The sequence below is a fragment of the Drosophila subpulchrella genome, unplaced genomic scaffold, assembly GCF_014743375.2.
Source record: "Drosophila subpulchrella strain 33 F10 #4 breed RU33 unplaced genomic scaffold, RU_Dsub_v1.1 Primary Assembly Seq357, whole genome shotgun sequence".
NCBI classification, from domain to species: Eukaryota; Metazoa; Arthropoda; class Insecta; order Diptera; family Drosophilidae; genus Drosophila; species Drosophila subpulchrella.
Window position 1 is genome coordinate 22,221 of NW_023665579.1, and position 19,356 is coordinate 41,576.

The window sequence follows — 19,356 nt, forward strand, 5'->3', positions numbered from 1 at the left end:
ATGTTCCTCGCCACTTTTTGCAGAAACTCGTTATCAATCGATGTTCATGATTTAATAACTATACTATAAAGCTCCAGAATAAGTTTTCAGAAAAAAAAACACAAATTGAACTTATATCACGAATTTGATTGGCAAATGGTATATTGAAAATGTAGTTTCTTTGGTAAAATGTGTTGTGGCCCTGAAAAGGGCCGTTTTGGATCTTTCTGCCCATACGCAGCAAGAGAAAATTACTTGGAGCTGGTGTACTTGGTGACAGCCTTGGTTCCCTCACTGACGGCGTGCTTGGCCAACTCTCCGGGCAGGAGCAGGCGAACAGCCGTTTGGGATCTCCCGACTGGTTATGGTCGAGCGCTTGTTGTAGTGAGCCAGACGAGACGCCTCGGCAGCAATGCGCTCGAAGATATCATTCACAAAGCTGTTCATGATGCTCATTGCCTTCGACGAAATGCCGGTGTCAGGGTGGACCTGCTTCAGGACCTTGTAAATGTAGATGGCGTAGCTCTCCTTCCTCTTTGCGCTTCTTCTTCTTATCGGTCTTTGTGATGTTCTTCTGGGCTTTGCCAGCCTTCTTGGCTGCCTTTCCACTAGTTTTCGGCGGCATTATTCACTTCACTTATGATTTCACAAACACAACTCACTGATTCATAATGGTGCCCAAGCGCGTTCAGCTTTATACTTTTTTTCGAGCAATGTTTTCAGGTCTAAGGCACCCACCCCTAAATGAACGCGCAGGCAGACGCAAAAGTATAAATATGTGGCTACCCGGGGCTCGTCGAGCATTCGTTTTCAGTGTGTAAAGTGAACTAAGTGAAATACTCGTAAAGAAAAATGTCTGGTCGTGGAAAAGGTGGCAAAGTGAAGGGAAAGGCAAAGTCCCGCTCTAACCGTGCCGGTCTTCAGTTCCCAGTGGGCCGTATTCACCGTTTGCTCCGCAAGGGCAACTATGCCGAGCGAGTTGGGCCGGCGCTCCAGTTTACCTGGCTGCTGTGATGGAATATCTGGCCGCTGAGGTTCTCGAATTGGCTGGCAATGCTGCTCGTGACAACAAGAAGACTAGGATTATTCCTCGTCATCTGCAGCTGGCCATCCGCAACGACGAGGAGTTGAACAAACTACTCTCCGGCGTCACCATTGCCCAGGGTGGAGTGTTGCCCAACATCCAGGCTGTTCTGTTGCCCAAGAAGACCGAGAAGAAGGCTTAAACGTTTTTAAATGCGGAGCCTACTACATACTTGTACATAAAAAATAAAACCCAACCGTCCTTTTCAGGACGACCAAGTTTTTACCAAAGAAGTGAAGATTTTCCAATACGTATATTATATCATTAAAACAAGAAATGTCGTTGAATAGCACTTGGTCAGAAATAAGATCTGGAATGTTCTAAGAAGTTCGTCGCCAAAAAGACGCATTTCCGTTAATGCTGTATCTGCAAGCGGTACAGCCTCTACAAAATACATACCTGAACCCATACCCATTTGAAATTTAATTTTGGTTCAATGCAATATGTATATGCAGTATCAACTTTCGAGTTCCCGGTCAGTATGCCAATAAATCAAAAATTATTTGAAAATTTGTCTCCTTCGAAAATTTGAATGGTGGTCCTGAAAAGGACCGATTGCTGAATGAAGTACAAGCTGTACTAGTTTTTTAACCGCCGAAGCCGTACAGGGTGCGGCCTTGCCTCTTCAGAGCGTACACAACATCCATGGCTGTGACAGGTCTTCCTCTTGGCGTGTTCGGTGTAGGTGACGGCATCGCGGATAACGTTCTCCAAGAACACCTTCAGAACGCCACGTGTTTCCTCGTAAATGAGTCCCGAGATGCGCTTCACACCGCCGCGACGAGCCAAACGGCGGATTGCTGGCTTAGTGATACCCTGGATGTTATCTCGCAGCACTTTGCGATGACGCTTGGCGCCTCCTTTTCCCAAGCCTTTGCCTCCTTTACCGCGACCCAGTCATATTTCACTATTTTCTACTGTTAACACACTGCACGAAACGAAAGTCACTGAAGAACTAATTCCTGATTTTCGACGCACTCTTATTTATACCTAAAACCCCAGAAACACGAGCGAGTCCGAACGATATGTGCGTCCCGCTCTTCGCTCACCGCTCTCTGCTCGACAAGTGAGATGGCCTCTGCTTCCCTCTCTTTTCAACCCTCCTCGTTTTGCTATATAAGTAGGTAGCAAATGCAGCTATCGTTTATTGTGTTTTGAAACGTGAAGTGAACGTGAACTCGAAAATGGCCCGTACCAAGCAAACCGCTCGGAAAATCGACTGGTGGCAAGGCGCCACGCAAACAACTGGCTACTAAGGCCGCTCGCAAGAGCGCACCAGCCACCGGAGGCGTGAAGAAGCCCCATCGGTATCGCCCTGGAACTGTTGCCCTGCGTGAGATCCGTCGATACCAGAAGAGTACCGAGCTCCTGATCCGCAAGCTGCCTTTCCAGCGTCTGGTGCGTGAAATCGCTCAGGACTTCAAGACTGACCTGCGATTCCAGAGCTCGGCAGTGATGGCTCTGCAGGAAGCTAGCGAGGCCTATCTGGTTGGCCTCTTTGAAGATACCAACTTGTGCGCCATTCATGCCAAGCGTGTCACCATCATGCCCAAAGACATCCAGTTGGCCCGTCGCATTCGCGGCGAGCGTGCTTAAGTGTGCGTGCTGCCAATGCGCTAACATACTTTGTACAAATCGGTCCTTTTCAGGACCACAAATTACAGTCAATGAGATACAAATTTTTATCTGCAGGCTTCAACGTTAAAATAAAAAAAAAACTTTTCGACTCGTTCCTTCGTAAGTGGAGTTAATAATTGTATGTAACTTTTTGTGATTTGATAGAAATTAGAATTGATAAAATCAATAAATATTGGATTGGGTGGGGTTTTTAATGCGATGGAGCTGCTATGCGGCAGGGATGGTCAAGACTTTCAAGCATCAGAAAAAAACTAAAAAATATTACATGCGAGATGAACAAAAATTAGCTAGGCTTGTGAATCTATTTGCTTAATAAAACATAAACAGATTTAAAAATACATTTTTTATATTTTCTTTTTAATGTTAAGTGCAACCTCCACGATATTTTTATATGGGACACAAAAAAAACTGCTTATAGGTATATATATTCCTGAATTTATATATCGTTTTTTGTAATATTAGATTTATTTAATAGATTAGATTCAATTTGATTGTACTTTTGGTATTATCACGTTTTTCAAAAATTTTCGTTATAAATGTCGGCATGTTTTTAGAAAGGGAGGGTTATGTGGGACAACCACGATCAACATTAGACATTCAAGCATCAACAAAAAATCGAAAAACTTTTAAACGCTATCTGAAAATAAATCATATGCGTTAATGAATGCATAATGCTTTATAAAAAACAAGAAAAATATTATTAAGTATATTTTTTAGATTTTTTTCTTTAATGTTAACTTGAGTGCGGCCTCAATGGGATTCATACATGAAACACATATTAGCAAATTTTGTAAAAACTGCTTATAAACATGCATCCAATGCTGTACTGTCTTGAGCAAAGACATGATATATCTAAGAAAACATCGAATAAATACAATATTTTAAAAGATTTATATTTTTAACAGTCAGAAAACCATTGCCGAATGTAGCTTGATAGCCAACTTCGTACGTAGCCAAGGGACAACTTGGAACAAGTAATAAAATACCTAAACTAATGATAAGTAAATATAATTGTAGTACTTATTTAAGTAAAAGGTTCAAATTTATTTTTTCATTAGCAAGTTACAAAATATTTTTAAGATATCATATTTTAAAATGGGTTTTTAAGAAAATTGCTCATGTTACGAATGTCTATGTTGAAGTTGATAAGGCAATAAAAGGTCGCAAAAACAAGATACTTACATTTTGAAAACATTACCTGCTTAATAGATCATTTAAGAATGTAAAACAATAAAAAGATTGTTAAGTTTTAGAATCTTAAGCACTAAAAATAAGAAAATATGTTTGCACTTCAAACAAATAATAGCAGAGCAAATGCCTGATGCCAGGCGCACAGTTAAAGTGCTCTCCTCCTCGATTCTCATCCGAACGAAGGAGGTTGGTAATAAGCGCGCGGCCCATTTTCTATACGAAAAAGTGTATTTTAGTGAAGAAAAATGTCTGATTCTGCAGTTGCAACGTCCGCTTCCCCAGTGGCTGCCCCGTCAGTGTCAGTTGAGAAGAAGGTGGCCACCAAGAAGGCATCTGGATCCGCTGCCCCAAAGGTGAAAAGGGCTGCTGCCCCGCCATCGCATCCGCCAACTCAACAAATGGTGGACGCATTCATCAAGAATTTGAAGGAACGTGGCGGCTCATCGCTTCTGGCAATTAAGAAATACATCACTGCCACCTATAAATGCGATGCCCAGAAGCTGGCTCCATTCATCAAGAAATACTTGAAATCCGCCGTGGTCAATGGAAAGCTGATCCAAACCAAGGGAAAAGGGGCGTCTGGCTCATTTAAACTGTCGGCCTCCGCCAAGAAGGATCCGAAGCCGAAGCCTGCGTCTGCTGAGAAGAAGGTGAAAAGCAAGAAGGTAGCCGTCAAGAAGACCGGATCCACCGCCAAGAAAGCTGCCGCCGGAGCTGACGAGAAGAAGCCCAAGGCTAAGAAGGCTGTTACCACCAAAAAGACCGCAGAGAAGAAGAAAACCGAAAAGGCAAAGGCCAAGGATGCCAAGAAAACTGGAACCGTAAAGGCGAAGCCAACAGCAGCGAAGGCCAAGTCGATCGCAGCGAAGCCAAAGGCGGCGAAAGCACCAAAGGCCAAGCCAGCGGCGTCTGCTAAGCCCAAAAGGCGGTGAAAAAAGCAGCTGCTCCTGCTACCGCTAAAAAGCCGAAAGCCAAGACTACGGCTGCCAAGAAGTAAATTGTGCAAAAGTACAGTACCTGGTACCTGCTCGCAATCGCTATTTTAGATTTCGATATCTGAAATTAGTTTAAACAAGCCCTTTTCAGGGCTACAACGTTCGTTAACAAGAGAAAGATACTTTCAATTTAAAACTTTGTACATTTTACTTATCCAATTATTTTGTTAGGCCGTTAGCATTTTTTTTTTAAAGAAGTGTGGCCGCATTGATTTCAGCAGCTGTACCAGAGTATCTTAAAATGCAAGTCAAAGAATGTTCCTCGCCACTTTTTGCAGAAACTCGTTATCAATCGATGTTCATGATTTAATAACTATACTATAAAGCTCCAGAATAAGTTCTTCAGAAAAAAAACACAAATTGAACTTATATCACGAATTTGATTGGCAAATGGTATATTGAAAATGTAGTTTCTTTGGTAAAATGTGTTGTGGCCCTGAAAAGGGCCGTTTTGGATCTTTCTGCCCATACGCAGCAAGAGAAAATTACTTGGAGCTGGTGTACTTGGTGACAGCCTTGGTTCCCTCACTGACGGCGTGCTTGGCCAACTCTCCGGGCAGGAGCAGGCGAACAGCCGTTTGGATCTCCCGACTGGTTATGGTCGAGCGCTTGTTGTAGTGAGCCAGACGAGACGCCTCGGCAGCAATGCGCTCGAAGATATCATTCACAAAGCTGTTCATGATGCTCATTGCCTTCGACGAAATGCCGGTGTCAGGGTGGACCTGCTTCAGGACCTTGTAAATGTAGATGGCGTAGCTCTCCTTCCTCTTGCGCTTCTTCTTCTTATCGGTCTTGGTGATGTTCTTCTGGGCTTTGCCAGCCTTCTTGGCTGCCTTTCCACTAGTTTTCGGCGGCATTATTCACTTCACTTATGATTTCACAAACACAACTCACTGATCATAATGGTGCCCAAGCGCGTTCAGCTTTATACTTTTTTTCGAGCAATGTTTTCAGGTCTAAGGCACCCACCCCTAAATGAACGCGCAGGCAGACGCAAAAGTATAAATATGTGGCTACCCGGGGCTCGTCGAGCATTTCGTTTTCAGTGTGTAAAGTGAACTAAGTGAAATACTCGTAAAGAAAAATGTCTGGTCGTGGAAAAGGTGGCAAAGTGAAGGGAAAGGCAAAGTCCCGCTCTAACCGTGCCGGTCTTCAGTTCCCAGTGGGCCGTATTCACCGTTTGCTCCGCAAGGGCAACTATGCCGAGCGAGTTGGGGCCGGCGCTCCAGTTTACCTGGCTGCTGTGATGGAATATCTGGCCGCTGAGGTTCTCGAATTGGCTGGCAATGCTGCTCGTGACAACAAGAAGACTAGGATTATTCCTCGTCATCTGCAGCTGGCCATCCGCAACGACGAGGAGTTGAACAAACTACTCTCCGGCGTCACCATTGCCCAGGGTGGAGTGTTGCCCAACATCCAGGCTGTTCTGTTGCCCAAGAAGACCGAGAAGAAGGCTTAAACGTTTTAAATGCGGAGCCTACTACATACTTGTACATAAAAAATAAAACCCAACCGTCCTTTTCAGGACGACCAAGTTTTTACCAAAGAAGTGAAGATTTTTCAATACGTATATTATATCATTAAAACAAGAAATGTCGTTGAATAGCACTTGGTCAGAAATAAGATCTGGAATGTTCTAAGAAGTTCGTCGCCAAAAAGACGCATTTCCGTTAATGCTGTATCTGCAAGCGGTACAGCCTCTACAAAATACATACCTGAACCCATACCCATTTGAAATTTAATTTTGGTTCAATGCAATATGTATATGCAGTATCAACTTTCGAGTTCCCGGTCAGTATGCCAATAAATCAAAAAATTATTTGAAAATTTGTCTCCTTCGAAAATTTGAATGGTGGTCCTGAAAAGGACCGATTGCTGAATGAAGTACAAGCTGTACTAGTTTTTTAACCGCCGAAGCCGTACAGGGTGCGGCCTTGCCTCTTCAGAGCGTACACAACATCCATGGCTGTGACAGTCTTCCTCTTGGCGTGTTCGGTGTAGGTGACGGCATCGCGGATAACGTTCTCCAAGAACACCTTCAGAACGCCACGTGTTTCCTCGTAAATGAGTCCCGAGATGCGCTTCACACCGCCGCGACGAGCCAAACGGCGGATTGCTGGCTTAGTGATACCCTGGATGTTATCCCGCAGCACTTTGCGATGACGCTTGGCGCCTCCTTTTCCCAAGCCTTTGCCTCCTTTACCGCGACCAGTCATATTTCACTATTTTCTACTGTTAACACACTGCACGAAACGAAAGTCACTGAAGAACTAATTCCTGATTTTCGACGCACTCTTATTTATACCTAAAACCCCAGAAACACGAGCGAGTCCGAACGATATGTGCGTCCCGCTCTTCGCTCACCGCTCTCTGCTCGACAAGTGAGATGGCCTCTGCTTCCCTCTCTTTTCAACCCTCCTCGTTTTGCTATATAAGTAGGTAGCAAATGCAGCTATCGTTTATTGTGTTTTTGAAACGTGAAGTGAACGTGAACTCGAAAATGGCCCGTACCAAGCAAACCGCTCGGAAATCGACTGGTGGCAAGGCGCCACGCAAACAACTGGCTACTAAGGCCGCTCGCAAGAGCGCACCAGCCACCGGAGGCGTGAAGAAGCCCCATCGGTATCGCCCTGGAACTGTTGCCCTGCGTGAGATCCGTCGATACCAGAAGAGTACCGAGCTCCTGATCCGCAAGCTGCCTTTCCAGCGTCTGGTGCGTGAAATCGCTCAGGACTTCAAGACTGACCTGCGATTCCAGAGCTCGGCAGTGATGGCTCTGCAGGAAGCTAGCGAGGCCTATCTGGTTGGCCTCTTTGAAGATACCAACTTGTGCGCCATTCATGCCAAGCGTGTCACCATCATGCCCAAAGACATCCAGTTGGCCCGTCGCATTCGCGGCGAGCGTGCTTAAGTGTGCGTGCTGCCAATGCGCTAACATACTTTGTACAAATCGGTCCTTTTCAGGACCACAAATTACAGTCAATGAGATACAAATTTTTATCTGCAGGCTTCAACGTTAAAATAAAAAAAAAAACTTTTCGACTCGTTCCTTCGTAAGTGGAGTTAATAATTGTATGTAACTTTTTGTGATTTGATAGAAATTAGAATTGATAAAATCAATAAATATTGGATTGGGTGGGGTTTTTAATGCGATGGAGCTGCTATGCGGCAGGGATGGTCAAGACTTTCAAGCATCAGAAAAAAACTAAAAAATATTACATGCGAGATGAACAAAAATTAGCTAGGCTTGTGAATCTATTTGCTTAATAAAACATAAACAGATTTAAAAATACATTTTTTATATTTTCTTTTTAATGTTAAGTGCAACCTCCACGATATTTTTATATGGGACACAAAAAAAACTGCTTATAGGTATATATATTCCTGAATTTATATATCGTTTTTTGTAATATTAGATTTATTTAATAGATTAGATTCAATTTGATTGTACTTTTGGTATTATCACGTTTTTCAAAAATTTTCGTTATAAATGTCGGCATGTTTTTAGAAAGGGAGGGTTATGTGGGACAACCACGATCAACATTAGACATTCAAGCATCAACAAAAAATCGAAAAACTTTTAAACGCTATCTGAAAATAAATCATATGCGTTAATGAATGCATAATGCTTTATAAAAAACAAGAAAAATATTATTAAGTATATTTTTTAGATTTTTTTCTTTAATGTTAACTTGAGTGCGGCCTCAATGGGATTCATACATGAAACACATATTAGCAAATTTTGTAAAAACTGCTTATAAACATGCATCCAATGCTGTACTGTCTTGAGCAAAGACATGATATATCTAAGAAAACATCGAATAAATACAATATTTTAAAAGATTTATATTTTTAACAGTCAGAAAACCATTGCCGAATGTAGCTTGATAGCCAACTTCGTACGTAGCCAAGGGACAACTTGGAACAAGTAATAAAATACCTAAACTAATGATAAGTAAATATAATTGTAGTACTTATTTAAGTAAAAGGTTCAAATTTATTATTCATTAGCAAGTTACAAAATATTTTTAAGATATCATATTTTAAAATGGGTTTTTAAGAAAATTGCTCATGTTACGAATGTCTATGTTGAAGTTGATAAGGCAATAAAAGGTCGCAAAAACAATATACTTACATTTTGAAAACATTACCTGCTTAATAGATCATTTAAAAATGTAAAACAATAAAAAGATTGTTAAGTTTTAGAATCTTAAGCACTAAAAATAAGAAAATATGTTTGCACTTCAAACAAATAATAGCAGAGCAAATGCCTGATGCCAGGCGCACAGTTAAAGTGCTCTCCTCCTCGATTCTCATCCGAACGAAGGAGGTTGGTAATAAGCGCGCGGCCCATTTTCTATACGAAAAAGTGTATTTTAGTGAAGAAAAATGTCTGCTTCTGCAGTTGCAACGTCCGCTTCCCCAGTGGCTGCCCCGTCAGTGTCAGTTGAGAAGAAGGTGGCCACCAAGAAGGCATCTGGATCCGCTGCCCCAAAGGTGAAAAGGGCTGCTGCCCCGCCATCGCATCCGCCAACTCAACAAATGGTGGACGCATCCATCAAGAATCTGAAGGAACGTGGCGGCTCATCGCTTCTGGCAATTAAGAAATACATCACTGCCACCTATAAATGCGATGCCCAGAAGCTGGCTCCATTCATCAAGAAATACTTGAAATCCGCCGTGGTCAATGGAAAGCTGATCCAAACCAAGGGAAAAGGGGCGTCTGGCTCATTTAAACTGTCGGCCTCCGCCAAGAAGGATCCGAAGCCGAAGCCTGCGTCTGCTGAGAAGAAGGTGAAAAGCAAGAAGGTAGCCGTCAAGAAGACCGGATCCACCGCCAAGAAAGCTGCCGCCGGAGCTGACGAGAAGAAGCCCAAGGCTAAGAAGGCTGTTACCACCAAAAAGTCCGCAGAGAAGAAGAAAACCGAAAAGGCAAGGGCCAAGGATGCCAAGAAAACTGGAACCGTAAAGGCGAAGCCAACAGCAGCGAAGGCCAAGTCGATCGCAGCGAAGCCAAAGGCGGCGAAAGCACCAAAGGCCAAGCCAGCGGCGTCTGCTAAGCCCAAAAAGGCGGTGAAAAAGCAGCTGCTCCTGCTACCGCTAAAAAGCCGAAAGCCAAGACTACGGCTGCCAAGAAGTAAATTGTGCAAAAGTACAGTACCTGGTACCTGCTCGCAATCGCTATTTTAGATTTCGATATCTGAAATTAGTTTAAACAAGCCCTTTTCAGGGCTACAACGTTCGTTAACAAGAGAAAGATACTTTCAATTTAAAACTTTGTACATTTTACTTATCCAATTATTTTGTTAGGCCGTTAGCATTTTTTTTTTAAAGAAGTGTGGCCGCATTGATTTTAGCAGCTGTACCAGAGTATCTTAAAATGCAAGTCAAAGAATGTTCCTCGCCACTTTTTGCAGAAACTCGTTATCAATCGATGTTCATGATTTAATAACTATACTATAAAGCTCCAGAATAAGTTCTTCAGAAAAAAAAACACAAATTGAACTTATATCACGAATTTGATTGGCAAATGGTATATTGAAAATGTAGTTTCTCTGGTAAAATGTGTTGTGGCCCTGAAAAGGGCCGTTTTGGATCTTTCTGCCCATACGCAGCAAGAGAAAATTACTTGGAGCTGGTGTACTTGGTGACAGCCTTGGTTCCCTCACTGACGGCGTGCTTGGCCAACTCTCCGGGCAGGAGCAGGCGAACAGCCGTTTGGATCTCCCGACTGGTTATGGTCGAGCGCTTGTTGTAGTGAGCCAGACGAGACGCCTCGGCAGCAATGCGCTCGAAGATATCATTCACAAAGCTGTTCATGATGCTCATTGCCTTCGACGAAATGCCGGTGTCAGGGTGGACCTGCTTCAGGACCTTGTAAATGTAGATGGCGTAGCTCTCCTTCCTCTTGCGCTTCTTCTTCTTATCGGTCTTGGTGATGTTCTTCTGGGCTTTGCCAGCCTTCTTGGCTGCCTTTCCACTAGTTTTCGGCGGCATTATTCACTTCACTTATGATTTCACAAACACAACTCACTGATCATAATGGTGCCCAAGCGCGTTCAGCTTTATACTTTTTTTCGAGCAATGTTTTCAGGTCTAAGGCACCCACCCCTAAATGAACGCGCAGGCAGACGCAAAAGTATAAATATGTGGCTACCCGGGGCTCGTCGAGCATTCGTTTTCAGTGTGTAAAGTGAACTAAGTGAAATACTCGTAAAGAAAAATGTCTGGTCGTGGAAAAGGTGGCAAAGTGAAGGGAAAGGCAAAGTCCCGCTCTAACCGTGCCGGTCTTCAGTTCCCAGTGGGCCGTATTCACCGTTTGCTCCGCAAGGGCAACTATGCCGAGCGAGTTGGGGCCGGCGCTCCAGTTTACCTGGCTGCTGTGATGGAATATCTGGCCGCTGAGGTTCTCGAATTGGCTGGCAATGCTGCTCGTGACAACAAGAAGACTAGGATTATTCCTCGTCATCTGCAGCTGGCCATCCGCAACGACGAGGAGTTGAACAAACTACTCTCCGGCGTCACCATTGCCCAGGGTGGAGTGTTGCCCAACATCCAGGCTGTTCTGTTGCCCAAGAAGACCGAGAAGAAGGCTTAAACGTTTTAAATGCGGAGCCTACTACATACTTGTACATAAAAAATAAAACCCAACCGTCCTTTTCAGGACGACCAAGTTTTTACCAAAGAAGTGAAGATTTTTCAATACGTATATTATATCATTAAAACAAGAAATGTCGTTGAATAGCACTTGGTCAGAAATAAGATCTGGAATGTTCTAAGAAGTTCGTCGCCAAAAAGACGCATTTCCGTTAATGCTGTATCTGCAAGCGGTACAGCCTCTACAAAATACATACCTGAACCCATACCCATTTGAAATTTAATTTTGGTTCAATGCAATATGTATATGCAGTATCAACTTTCGAGTTCCCGGTCAGTATGCCAATAAATCAAAAAATTATTTGAAAATTTGTCTCCTTCGAAAATTTGAATGGTGGTCCTGAAAAGGACCGATTGCTGAATGAAGTACAAGCTGTACTAGTTTTTTAACCGCCGAAGCCGTACAGGGTGCGGCCTTGCCTCTTCAGAGCGTACACAACATCCATGGCTGTGACAGTCTTCCTCTTGGCGTGTTCGGTGTAGGTGACGGCATCGCGGATAACGTTCTCCAAGAACACCTTCAGAACGCCACGTGTTTCCTCGTAAATGAGTCCCGAGATGCGCTTCACACCGCCGCGACGAGCCAAACGGCGGATTGCTGGCTTAGTGATACCCTGGATGTTATCTCGCAGCACTTTGCGATGACGCTTGGCGCCTCCTTTTCCCAAGCCTTTGCCTCCTTTACCGCGACCAGTCATATTTCACTATTTTCTACTGTTAACACACTGCACGAAACGAAAGTCACTGAAGAACTAATTCCTGATTTTCGACGCACTCTTATTTATACCTAAAACCCCAGAAACACGAGCGAGTCCGAACGATATGTGCGTCCCGCTCTTCGCTCACCGCTCTCTGCTCGACAAGTGAGATGGCCTCTGCTTCCCTCTCTTTTCAACCCTCCTCGTTTTGCTATATAAGTAGGTAGCAAATGCAGCTATCGTTTATTGTGTTTTGAAACGTGAAGTGAACGTGAACTCGAAAATGGCCCGTACCAAGCAAACCGCTCGGAAATCGACTGGTGGCAAGGCGCCACGCAAACAACTGGCTACTAAGGCCGCTCGCAAGAGCGCACCAGCCACCGGAGGCGTGAAGAAGCCCCATCGGTATCGCCCTGGAACTGTTGCCCTGCGTGAGATCCGTCGATACCAGAAGAGTACCGAGCTCCTGATCCGCAAGCTGCCTTTCCAGCGTCTGGTGCGTGAAATCGCTCAGGACTTCAAGACTGACCTGCGATTCCAGAGCTCGGCAGTGATGGCTCTGCAGGAAGCTAGCGAGGCCTATCTGGTTGGCCTCTTTGAAGATACCAACTTGTGCGCCATTCATGCCAAGCGTGTCACCATCATGCCCAAAGACATCCAGTTGGCCCGTCGCATTCGCGGCGAGCGTGCTTAAGTGTGCGTGCTGCCAATGCGCTAACATACTTTGTACAAATCGGTCCTTTTCAGGACCACAAATTACAGTCAATGAGATACAAATTTTTATCTGCAGGCTTCAACGTTAAAATAAAAAAAAACTTTTCGACTCGTTCCTTCGTAAGTGGAGTTAATAATTGTATGTAACTTTTTGTGATTTGATAGAAATTAGAATTGATAAAATCAATAAATATTGGATTGGGTGGGGTTTTTAATGCGATGGAGCTGCTATGCGGCAGGGATGGTCACTTTCAAGCATCAGAAAAAAACTAAAAAATATTACATGCGAGATGAACAAAAATTAGCTAGGCTTGTGAATCTATTTGCTTAATAAAACATAAACAGATTTAAAAATACATTTTTTATATTTTCTTTTTAATGTTAAGTGCAACCTCCACGATATTTTTATATGGGACACAAAAAAAACTGCTTATAGGTATATATATTCCTGAATTTATATATCGTTTTTTGTAATATTAGATTTATTTAATAGATTAGATTCAATTTGATTGTACTTTTGGTATTATCACGTTTTTCAAAAATTTTCGTTATAAATGTCGGCATGTTTTTAGAAAGGGAGGGTTATGTGGGACAACCACGATCAACATTAGACATTCAAGCATCAACAAAAATCGAAAAACTTTTAAACGCTATCTGAAAATAAATCATATGCGTTAATGAATGCATAATGCTTTATAAAAAACAAGAAAAATATTATTAAGTATATTTTTTAGATTTTTTTCTTTAATGTTAACTTGAGTGCGGCCTCAATGGGATTCATACATGAAACACATATTAGCAAATTTTGTAAAAACTGCTCATAAACATGCATCCAATGCTGTACTGTCTTGAGCAAAGACATGATATATCTAAGAAAACATCGAATAAATACAATATTTTAAAAGATTTATATTTTTAACAGTCAGAAAACCATTGCCGAATGTAGCTTGATAGCCAACTTCGTACGTAGCCAAGGGACAACTTGGAACAAGTAATAAAATACCTAAACTAATGATAAGTAAATATAATTGTAGTACTTATTTAAGTAAAAGGTTCAAATTTATTTTTTCATTAGCAAGTTACAAAATATTTTTAAGATATCATATTTTAAAATGGGTTTTTAAGAAAATTGCTCATGTTACGAATGTCTATGTTGAAGTTGATAAGGCAATAAAAGGTCGCAAAAACAAGATACTTACATTTTGAAAACATTACCTGCTTAATAGATCATTTAAGAATGTAAAACAATAAAAAGATTGTTAAGTTTTAGAATCTTAAGCACTAAAAATAAGAAAATATGTTTGCACTTCAAACAAATAATAGCAGAGCAAATGCCTGATGCCAGGCGCACAGTTAAAGTGCTCTCCTCCTCGATTCTCATCCGAACGAAGGAGGTTGGTAATAAGCGCGCGGCCCATTTTCTATACGAAAAAGTGTATTTTAGTGAAGAAAAATGTCTGATTCTGCAGTTGCAACGTCCGCTTCCCCAGTGGCTGCCCCGTCCGCTTCCCCAGTGGCTGCCCCGTCAGTGTCAGTTGAGAAGAAGGTGGCCACCAAGAAGGCATCTGGATCCGCTGCCCCAAAGGTGAAAAGGGCTGCTGCCCCGCCATCGCATCCGCCAACTCAACAAATGGTGGACGCATCCATCAAGAATTTGAAGGAACGTGGCGGCTCATCGCTTCTGGCAATTAAGAAATACATCACTGCCACCTATAAATGCGATGCCCAGAAGCTGGCTCCATTCATCAAGAAATACTTGAAATCCGCCGTGGTCAATGGAAAGCTGATCCAAACCAAGGGAAAAGGGGCGTCTGGCTCATTTAAACTGTCGGCCTCCGCCAAGAAGGATCCGAAGCCGAAGCCTGCGTCTGCTGAGAAGAAGGTGAAAAGCAAGAAGGTAGCCGTCAAGAAGACCGGATCCACCGCCAAGAAAGCTGCCGCCGGAGCTGACGAGAAGAAGCCCAAGGCTAAGAAGGCTGTTACCACCAAAAAGACCGTAGAGAAGAAGAAAACCGAAAAGGCAAGGGCCAAGGATGCCAAGAAAACTGGAACCGTAAAGGCGAAGCCAACAGCAGCGAAGGCCAAGTCGATCGCAGCGAAGCCAAAGGCGGCGAAAGCACCAAAGGCCAAGCCAGCGGCGTCTGCTAAGCCCAAAAAGGCGGTGAAAAAAGCAGCTGCTCCTGCTACCGCTAAAAAGCCGAAAGCCAAGACTACGGCTGCCAAGAAGTAAATTGTGCAAAAGTACAGTACCTGGTACCTGCTCGCAATCGCTATTTTAGATTTCGATATCTGAAATTAGTTTAAACAAGCCCTTTTCAGGGCTACAACGTTCGTTAACAAGAGAAAGATACTTTCAATTTAAAACTTTGTACATTTTACTTATCCAATTATTTTGTTAGGCCGTTAGCATTTTTTTTTTTAAAGAAGTGTGGCCGCATTGATTTCAGCAGCTGTACCAGAGTATCTTAAAATGCAAGTCAAAGAATGTTCCTCGCCACTTTTTGCAGAAACTCGTTATCAATCGATGTTCATGATTTAATAACTATACTATAAAGCTCCAGAATAAGTTCTTCAGAAAAAAAAACACAAATTGAACTTATATCACGAATTTGATTGGCAAATGGTATATTGAAAATGTAGTTTCTTTGGTAAAATGTGTTGTGGCCCTGAAAAGGGCCGTTTTGGATCTTTCTGCCCATACGCAGCAAGAGAAAATTACTTGGAGCTGGTGTACTTGGTGACAGCCTTGGTTCCCTCACTGACGGCGTGCTTGGCCAACTCTCCGGGCAGGAGCAGGCGAACAGCCGTTTGGATCTCCCGACTGGTTATGGTCGAGCGCTTGTTGTAGTGAGCCAGACGAGACGCCTCGGCAGCAATGCGCTCGAAGATATCATTCACAAAGCTGTTCATGATGCTCATTGCCTTCGACGAAATGCCGGTGTCAGGGTGGACCTGCTTCAGGACCTTGTAAATGTAGATGGCGTAGCTCTCCTTCCTCTTGCGCTTCTTCTTCTTATCGGTCTTGGTGATGTTCTTCTGGGCTTTGCCAGCCTTCTTGGCTGCCTTTCCACTAGTTTTCGGCGGCATTATTCACTTCACTTATGATTTCACAAAGCGCGTTCAGCTTTATACTTTTTTTCGAGCAATGTTTTCAGGTCTAAGGCACCCACCCCTAAATGAACGCGCAGGCAGACGCAAAAGTATAAATATGTGGCTACCCGGGGCTCGTCGAGCATTCGTTTTCAGTGTGTAAAGTGAACTAAGTGAAATACTCGTAAAGAAAAATGTCTGGTCGTGGAAAAGGTGGCAAAGTGAAGGGAAAGGCAAAGTCCCGCTCTAACCGTGCCGGTCTTCAGTTCCCAGTGGGCCGTATTCACCGTTTGCTCCGCAAGGGCAACTATGCCGAGCGAGTTGGGGCCGGCGCTCCAGTTTACCTGGCTGCTGTGATGGAATATCTGGCCGCTGAGGTTCTCGAATTGGCTGGCAATGCTGCTCGTGACAACAAGAAGACTAGGATTATTCCTCGTCATCTGCAGCTGGCCATCCGCAACGACGAGGAGTTGAACAAACTACTCTCCGGCGTCACCATTGCCCAGGGTGGAGTGTTGCCCAACATCCAGGCTGTTCTGTTGCCCAAGAAGACCGAGAAGAAGGCTTAAACGTTTTAAATGCGGAGCCTACTACATACTTGTACATAAAAAATAAAACCCAACCGTCCTTTTCAGGACGACCAAGTTTTTACCAAAGAAGTGAAGATTTTTCAATACGTATATTATATCATTAAAACAAGAAATGTCGTTGAATAGCACTTGGTCAGAAATAAGATCTGGAATGTTCTAAGAAGTTCGTCGCCAAAAAGACGCATTTCCGTTAATGCTGTATCTGCAAGCGGTACAGCCTCTACAAAATACATACCTGAACCCATACCCATTTGAAATTTAATTTTGGTTCAATGCAATATGTATATGCAGTATCAACTTTCGAGTTCCCGGTCAGTATGCCAATAAATCAAAAAATTATTTGAAAATTTGTCTCCTTCGAAAATTTGAATGGTGGTCCTGAAAAGGACCGATTGCTGAATGAAGTACAAGCTGTACTAGTTTTTTAACCGCCGAAGCCGTACAGGGTGCGGCCTTGCCTCTTCAGAGCGTACACAACATCCATGGCTGTGACAGTCTTCCTCTTGGCGTGTTCGGTGTAGGTGACGGCATCGCGGATAACGTTCTCCAAGAACACCTTCAGAACGCCACGTGTTTCCTCGTAAATGAGTCCCGAGATGCGCTTCACACCGCCGCGACGAGCCAAACGGCGGATTGCTGGCTTAGTGATACCCTGGATGTTATCCCGCAGCACTTTGCGATGACGCTTGGCGCCTCCTTTTCCCAAGCCTTTGCCTCCTTTACCGCGACCAGTCATATTTCACTATTTTCTACTGTTAACACACTGCACGAAACGAAAGTCACTGAAGAACTAATTCCTGATTTTCGACGCACTCTTATTTATACCTAAAACCCCAGAAACACGAGCGAGTCCGAACGATATGTGCGTCCCGCTCTTCGCTCACCGCTCTCTGCTCGACAAGTGAGATGGCCTCTGCTTCCCTCTCTTTTCAACCCTCCTCGTTTTGCTATATAAGTAGGTAGCAAATGCAGCTATCGTTTATTGTGTTTTGAAACGTGAAGTGAACGTGAACTCGAAAATGGCCCGTACCAAGCAAACCGCTCGGAAATCGACTGGTGGCAAGGCGCCACGCAAACAACTGGCTACTAAGGCCGCTCGCAAGAGCGCACCAGCCACCGGAGGCGTGAAGAAGCCCCATCGGTATCGCCCTGGAACTGTTGCCCTGCGTGAGATCCGTCGATACCAGAAGAGTACCGAGCTCCTGATCCGCAAGCTGCCTTTCCAGCGTCTGGTGCGTGAAATCGCTCAGGACTTCAAGACTGACCTGCGATTCCAGAGCTCGGCAGTGATGGCTCTGCAGGAAGCTAGCGAGGCCTATCTGGTTGGCCTCTTTGAAGATACCAACTTGTGCGCCATTCATGCCAAGCGTGTCACCATCATGCCCAAAGACATCCAGTTGGCCCGTCGCATTCGCGGCGAGCGTGCTTAAGTGTGCGTGCTGCCAATGCGCTAACATACTTTGTACAAATCGGTCCTTTTCAGGACCACAAATTACAGTCAATGAGATACAAATTTTTATCTGCAGGCTTCAACGTTAAAATAAAAAAAAAACTTTTCGACTCGTTCCTTCGTAAGTGGAGTTAATAATTGTATGTAACTTTTTGTGATTTGATAGAAATTAGAATTGATAAAATCAATAAATATTGGATTGGGTGGGGTTTTTAATGCGATGGAGCTGCTATGCGGCAGGGATGGTCACTTTCAAGCATCAGAAAAAAACTAAAAAATATTACATGCGAGATGAACAAAAATTAGCTAGGCTTGTGAATCTATTTGCTTAATAAAACATAAACAGATTTAAAAATACATTTTTTATATTTTCTTTTTAATGTTAAGTGCAACCTCCACGATATTTTTATATGGGACACAAAAAAAACTGCTTATAGGTATATATATTCCTGAATTTATATATCGTTTTTTGTAATATTAGATTTATTTAATAGATTAGATTCAATTTGATTGTACTTTTGGTATTATCACGTTTTTCAAAAATTTTCGTTATAAATGTCGGCATGTTTTTAGAAAGGGAGGGTTATGTGGGACAACCACGATCAACATTAGACATTCAAGCATCAACAAAAAATCGAAAAACTTTTAAACGCTATCTGAAAATAAATCATATGCGTTAATGAATGCATAATGCTTTATAAAAAACAAGAAAAATATTATTAAGTATATTTTTTAGATTTTTTTCTTTAATGTTAACTTGAGTGCGGCCTCAATGGGATTCATACATGAAACACATATTAGCAAATTTTGTAAAAACTGCTTATAAACATGCATCCAATGCTGTACTGTCTTGAGCAAAGACATGATATATCTAAGAAAACATCGAATAAATACAATATTTTAAAAGATTTATATTTTTAACAGTCAGAAAACCATTGCCGAATGTAGCTTGATAGCCAACTTCGTACGTAGCCAAGGGACAACTTGGAACAAGTAATAAAATACCTAAACTAATGATAAGTAAATATAATTGTAGTACTTATTTAAGTAAAAGGTTCAAATTTATTTTTTCATTAGCAAGTTACAAAATATTTTTAAGATATCATATTTTAAAATGGGTTTTTAAGAAAATTGCTCATGTTACGAATGTCTATGTTGAAGTTGATAAGGCAATAAAAGGTCGCAAAAACAAGATACTTACATTTTGAAAACATTACCTGCTTAATAGATCATTTAAGAATGTAAAACAATAAAAAGATTGTTAAGTTTT

At 42.7% G+C, this 19,356-nt stretch overlaps 13 protein-coding genes and 1 pseudogene across 15 annotated transcripts; 6 read left to right on the top strand and 8 right to left on the bottom strand.

The window, feature by feature from the left end:
• Positions 1-105: 105 nt before the first annotated feature.
• LOC119561423 (histone H2B-like) lies at positions 106-510 on the bottom strand. The gene is given in 2 exon segments (XM_037875078.1): positions 106-326; positions 328-510. Coding segments are annotated over 2 exon segments (204 nt in total). The 5' UTR covers positions 436-510; the 3' UTR covers positions 106-230.
• Positions 511-771: 261 nt separating this feature from the next.
• Positions 772-1,206, top strand: LOC119561410 (annotated as a pseudogene).
• Positions 1,207-1,642: 436 nt separating this feature from the next.
• Positions 1,643-1,960, bottom strand: LOC119561505 (histone H4-like; the record flags this gene model as incomplete). Its single annotated transcript, XM_037875155.1, has 1 exon — positions 1,643-1,960. A coding segment is annotated over one exon (318 nt), but the record flags the coding sequence as incomplete, so codon positions are not given.
• Positions 1,961-5,253: 3,293 nt separating this feature from the next.
• LOC119561415 (histone H2B) lies at positions 5,254-5,916 on the bottom strand. Of its 2 annotated transcripts, XM_037875070.1 has the most exons (2): positions 5,782-5,916; positions 5,254-5,727 (listed from the first exon to the last, which is right to left on the bottom strand). In XM_037875070.1, the coding sequence occupies exon 2, from the start codon at positions 5,574-5,576 to the stop codon at positions 5,373-5,375; it is 204 nt and encodes a 67-aa protein (XP_037730998.1). In that variant the 5' UTR covers positions 5,577-5,727; positions 5,782-5,916; the 3' UTR covers positions 5,254-5,372. The 2 variants fall into 2 exon arrangements, with proteins under 2 accessions (XP_037730998.1, XP_037730997.1); XM_037875069.1 differs by having other exon boundaries at positions 5,266-5,916.
• Positions 5,917-5,932: 16 nt separating this feature from the next.
• LOC119561413 (histone H2A) lies at positions 5,933-6,414 on the top strand. The gene has a single exon (XM_037875067.1). It carries the CDS (start codon positions 5,972-5,974, stop codon positions 6,344-6,346), a length of 375 nt encoding a protein of 124 aa, XP_037730995.1. The 5' UTR covers positions 5,933-5,971; the 3' UTR covers positions 6,347-6,414.
• A 325-nt stretch (positions 6,415-6,739) lies between these two features.
• Positions 6,740-7,140, bottom strand: LOC119561420 (histone H4). Its single transcript, XM_037875076.1, has one exon. It carries the CDS (start codon positions 7,101-7,103, stop codon positions 6,792-6,794), a length of 312 nt encoding a protein of 103 aa, XP_037731004.1. The 5' UTR covers positions 7,104-7,140; the 3' UTR covers positions 6,740-6,791.
• Positions 7,141-9,276: 2,136 nt separating this feature from the next.
• LOC119561506 (histone H1-like) lies at positions 9,277-10,077 on the top strand. Its single transcript, XM_037875157.1, has one exon. The coding sequence runs from the start codon at positions 9,277-9,279 to the stop codon at positions 10,075-10,077; it is 801 nt and encodes a 266-aa protein (XP_037731085.1).
• Positions 10,078-10,461: 384 nt separating this feature from the next.
• LOC119561417 (histone H2B) lies at positions 10,462-11,060 on the bottom strand. Of its 2 annotated transcripts, XM_037875072.1 has the most exons (2): positions 10,922-11,060; positions 10,462-10,867 (listed from the first exon to the last, which is right to left on the bottom strand). In XM_037875072.1, the coding sequence occupies exon 2, from the start codon at positions 10,714-10,716 to the stop codon at positions 10,513-10,515; it is 204 nt and encodes a 67-aa protein (XP_037731000.1). In that variant the 5' UTR covers positions 10,717-10,867; positions 10,922-11,060; the 3' UTR covers positions 10,462-10,512. The 2 variants fall into 2 exon arrangements, with proteins under 2 accessions (XP_037731000.1, XP_037730999.1); XM_037875071.1 differs by having other exon boundaries at positions 10,462-11,027.
• Positions 11,056-11,560, top strand: LOC119561411 (histone H2A). The gene has a single exon (XM_037875064.1). It carries the CDS (start codon positions 11,111-11,113, stop codon positions 11,483-11,485), a length of 375 nt encoding a protein of 124 aa, XP_037730992.1. The 5' UTR covers positions 11,056-11,110; the 3' UTR covers positions 11,486-11,560.
• Positions 11,561-11,878: 318 nt separating this feature from the next.
• On the bottom strand, positions 11,879-12,283 carry LOC119561419 (histone H4). The gene has a single exon (XM_037875075.1). The coding sequence runs from the start codon at positions 12,240-12,242 to the stop codon at positions 11,931-11,933; it is 312 nt and encodes a 103-aa protein (XP_037731003.1). The 5' UTR covers positions 12,243-12,283; the 3' UTR covers positions 11,879-11,930.
• A 2,126-nt stretch (positions 12,284-14,409) lies between these two features.
• LOC119561407 (histone H1-like) lies at positions 14,410-15,555 on the top strand. Its single transcript, XM_037875062.1, has one exon. The coding sequence runs from the start codon at positions 14,410-14,412 to the stop codon at positions 15,184-15,186; it is 777 nt and encodes a 258-aa protein (XP_037730990.1). The 3' UTR covers positions 15,187-15,555.
• Positions 15,556-15,615: 60 nt separating this feature from the next.
• Positions 15,616-16,070, bottom strand: LOC119561418 (histone H2B). Its single transcript, XM_037875073.1, has one exon. The coding sequence runs from the start codon at positions 16,041-16,043 to the stop codon at positions 15,672-15,674; it is 372 nt and encodes a 123-aa protein (XP_037731001.1). The 5' UTR covers positions 16,044-16,070; the 3' UTR covers positions 15,616-15,671.
• A 115-nt stretch (positions 16,071-16,185) lies between these two features.
• LOC119561412 (histone H2A) lies at positions 16,186-16,690 on the top strand. The gene has a single exon (XM_037875066.1). The coding sequence runs from the start codon at positions 16,241-16,243 to the stop codon at positions 16,613-16,615; it is 375 nt and encodes a 124-aa protein (XP_037730994.1). The 5' UTR covers positions 16,186-16,240; the 3' UTR covers positions 16,616-16,690.
• A 318-nt stretch (positions 16,691-17,008) lies between these two features.
• Positions 17,009-17,409, bottom strand: LOC119561421 (histone H4). The gene has a single exon (XM_037875077.1). It carries the CDS (start codon positions 17,370-17,372, stop codon positions 17,061-17,063), a length of 312 nt encoding a protein of 103 aa, XP_037731005.1. The 5' UTR covers positions 17,373-17,409; the 3' UTR covers positions 17,009-17,060.
• Positions 17,410-19,356: the final 1,947 nt, after the last annotated feature.

Coding starts and splice junctions, on each gene's coding strand:
- LOC119561412 (XM_037875066.1), top strand. CDS start 16,241: ATGTCTGGTCGTGGAAAAGGTGGCAAAGTGAAGGGAAAGGCAAAGTCC.
- LOC119561413 (XM_037875067.1), top strand. CDS start 5,972: ATGTCTGGTCGTGGAAAAGGTGGCAAAGTGAAGGGAAAGGCAAAGTCC.
- LOC119561415 (XM_037875069.1), bottom strand. CDS start 5,744: ATGCCGCCGAAAACTAGTGGAAAGGCAGCCAAGAAGGCTGGCAAAGCC.
- LOC119561506 (XM_037875157.1), top strand. CDS start 9,277: ATGTCTGCTTCTGCAGTTGCAACGTCCGCTTCCCCAGTGGCTGCCCCG.
- LOC119561417 (XM_037875071.1), bottom strand. CDS start 10,884: ATGCCGCCGAAAACTAGTGGAAAGGCAGCCAAGAAGGCTGGCAAAGCC.
- LOC119561420 (XM_037875076.1), bottom strand. CDS start 7,103: ATGACTGGTCGCGGTAAAGGAGGCAAAGGCTTGGGAAAAGGAGGCGCC.
- LOC119561418 (XM_037875073.1), bottom strand. CDS start 16,043: ATGCCGCCGAAAACTAGTGGAAAGGCAGCCAAGAAGGCTGGCAAAGCC.
- LOC119561421 (XM_037875077.1), bottom strand. CDS start 17,372: ATGACTGGTCGCGGTAAAGGAGGCAAAGGCTTGGGAAAAGGAGGCGCC.
- LOC119561419 (XM_037875075.1), bottom strand. CDS start 12,242: ATGACTGGTCGCGGTAAAGGAGGCAAAGGCTTGGGAAAAGGAGGCGCC.
- LOC119561407 (XM_037875062.1), top strand. CDS start 14,410: ATGTCTGATTCTGCAGTTGCAACGTCCGCTTCCCCAGTGGCTGCCCCG.
- LOC119561411 (XM_037875064.1), top strand. CDS start 11,111: ATGTCTGGTCGTGGAAAAGGTGGCAAAGTGAAGGGAAAGGCAAAGTCC.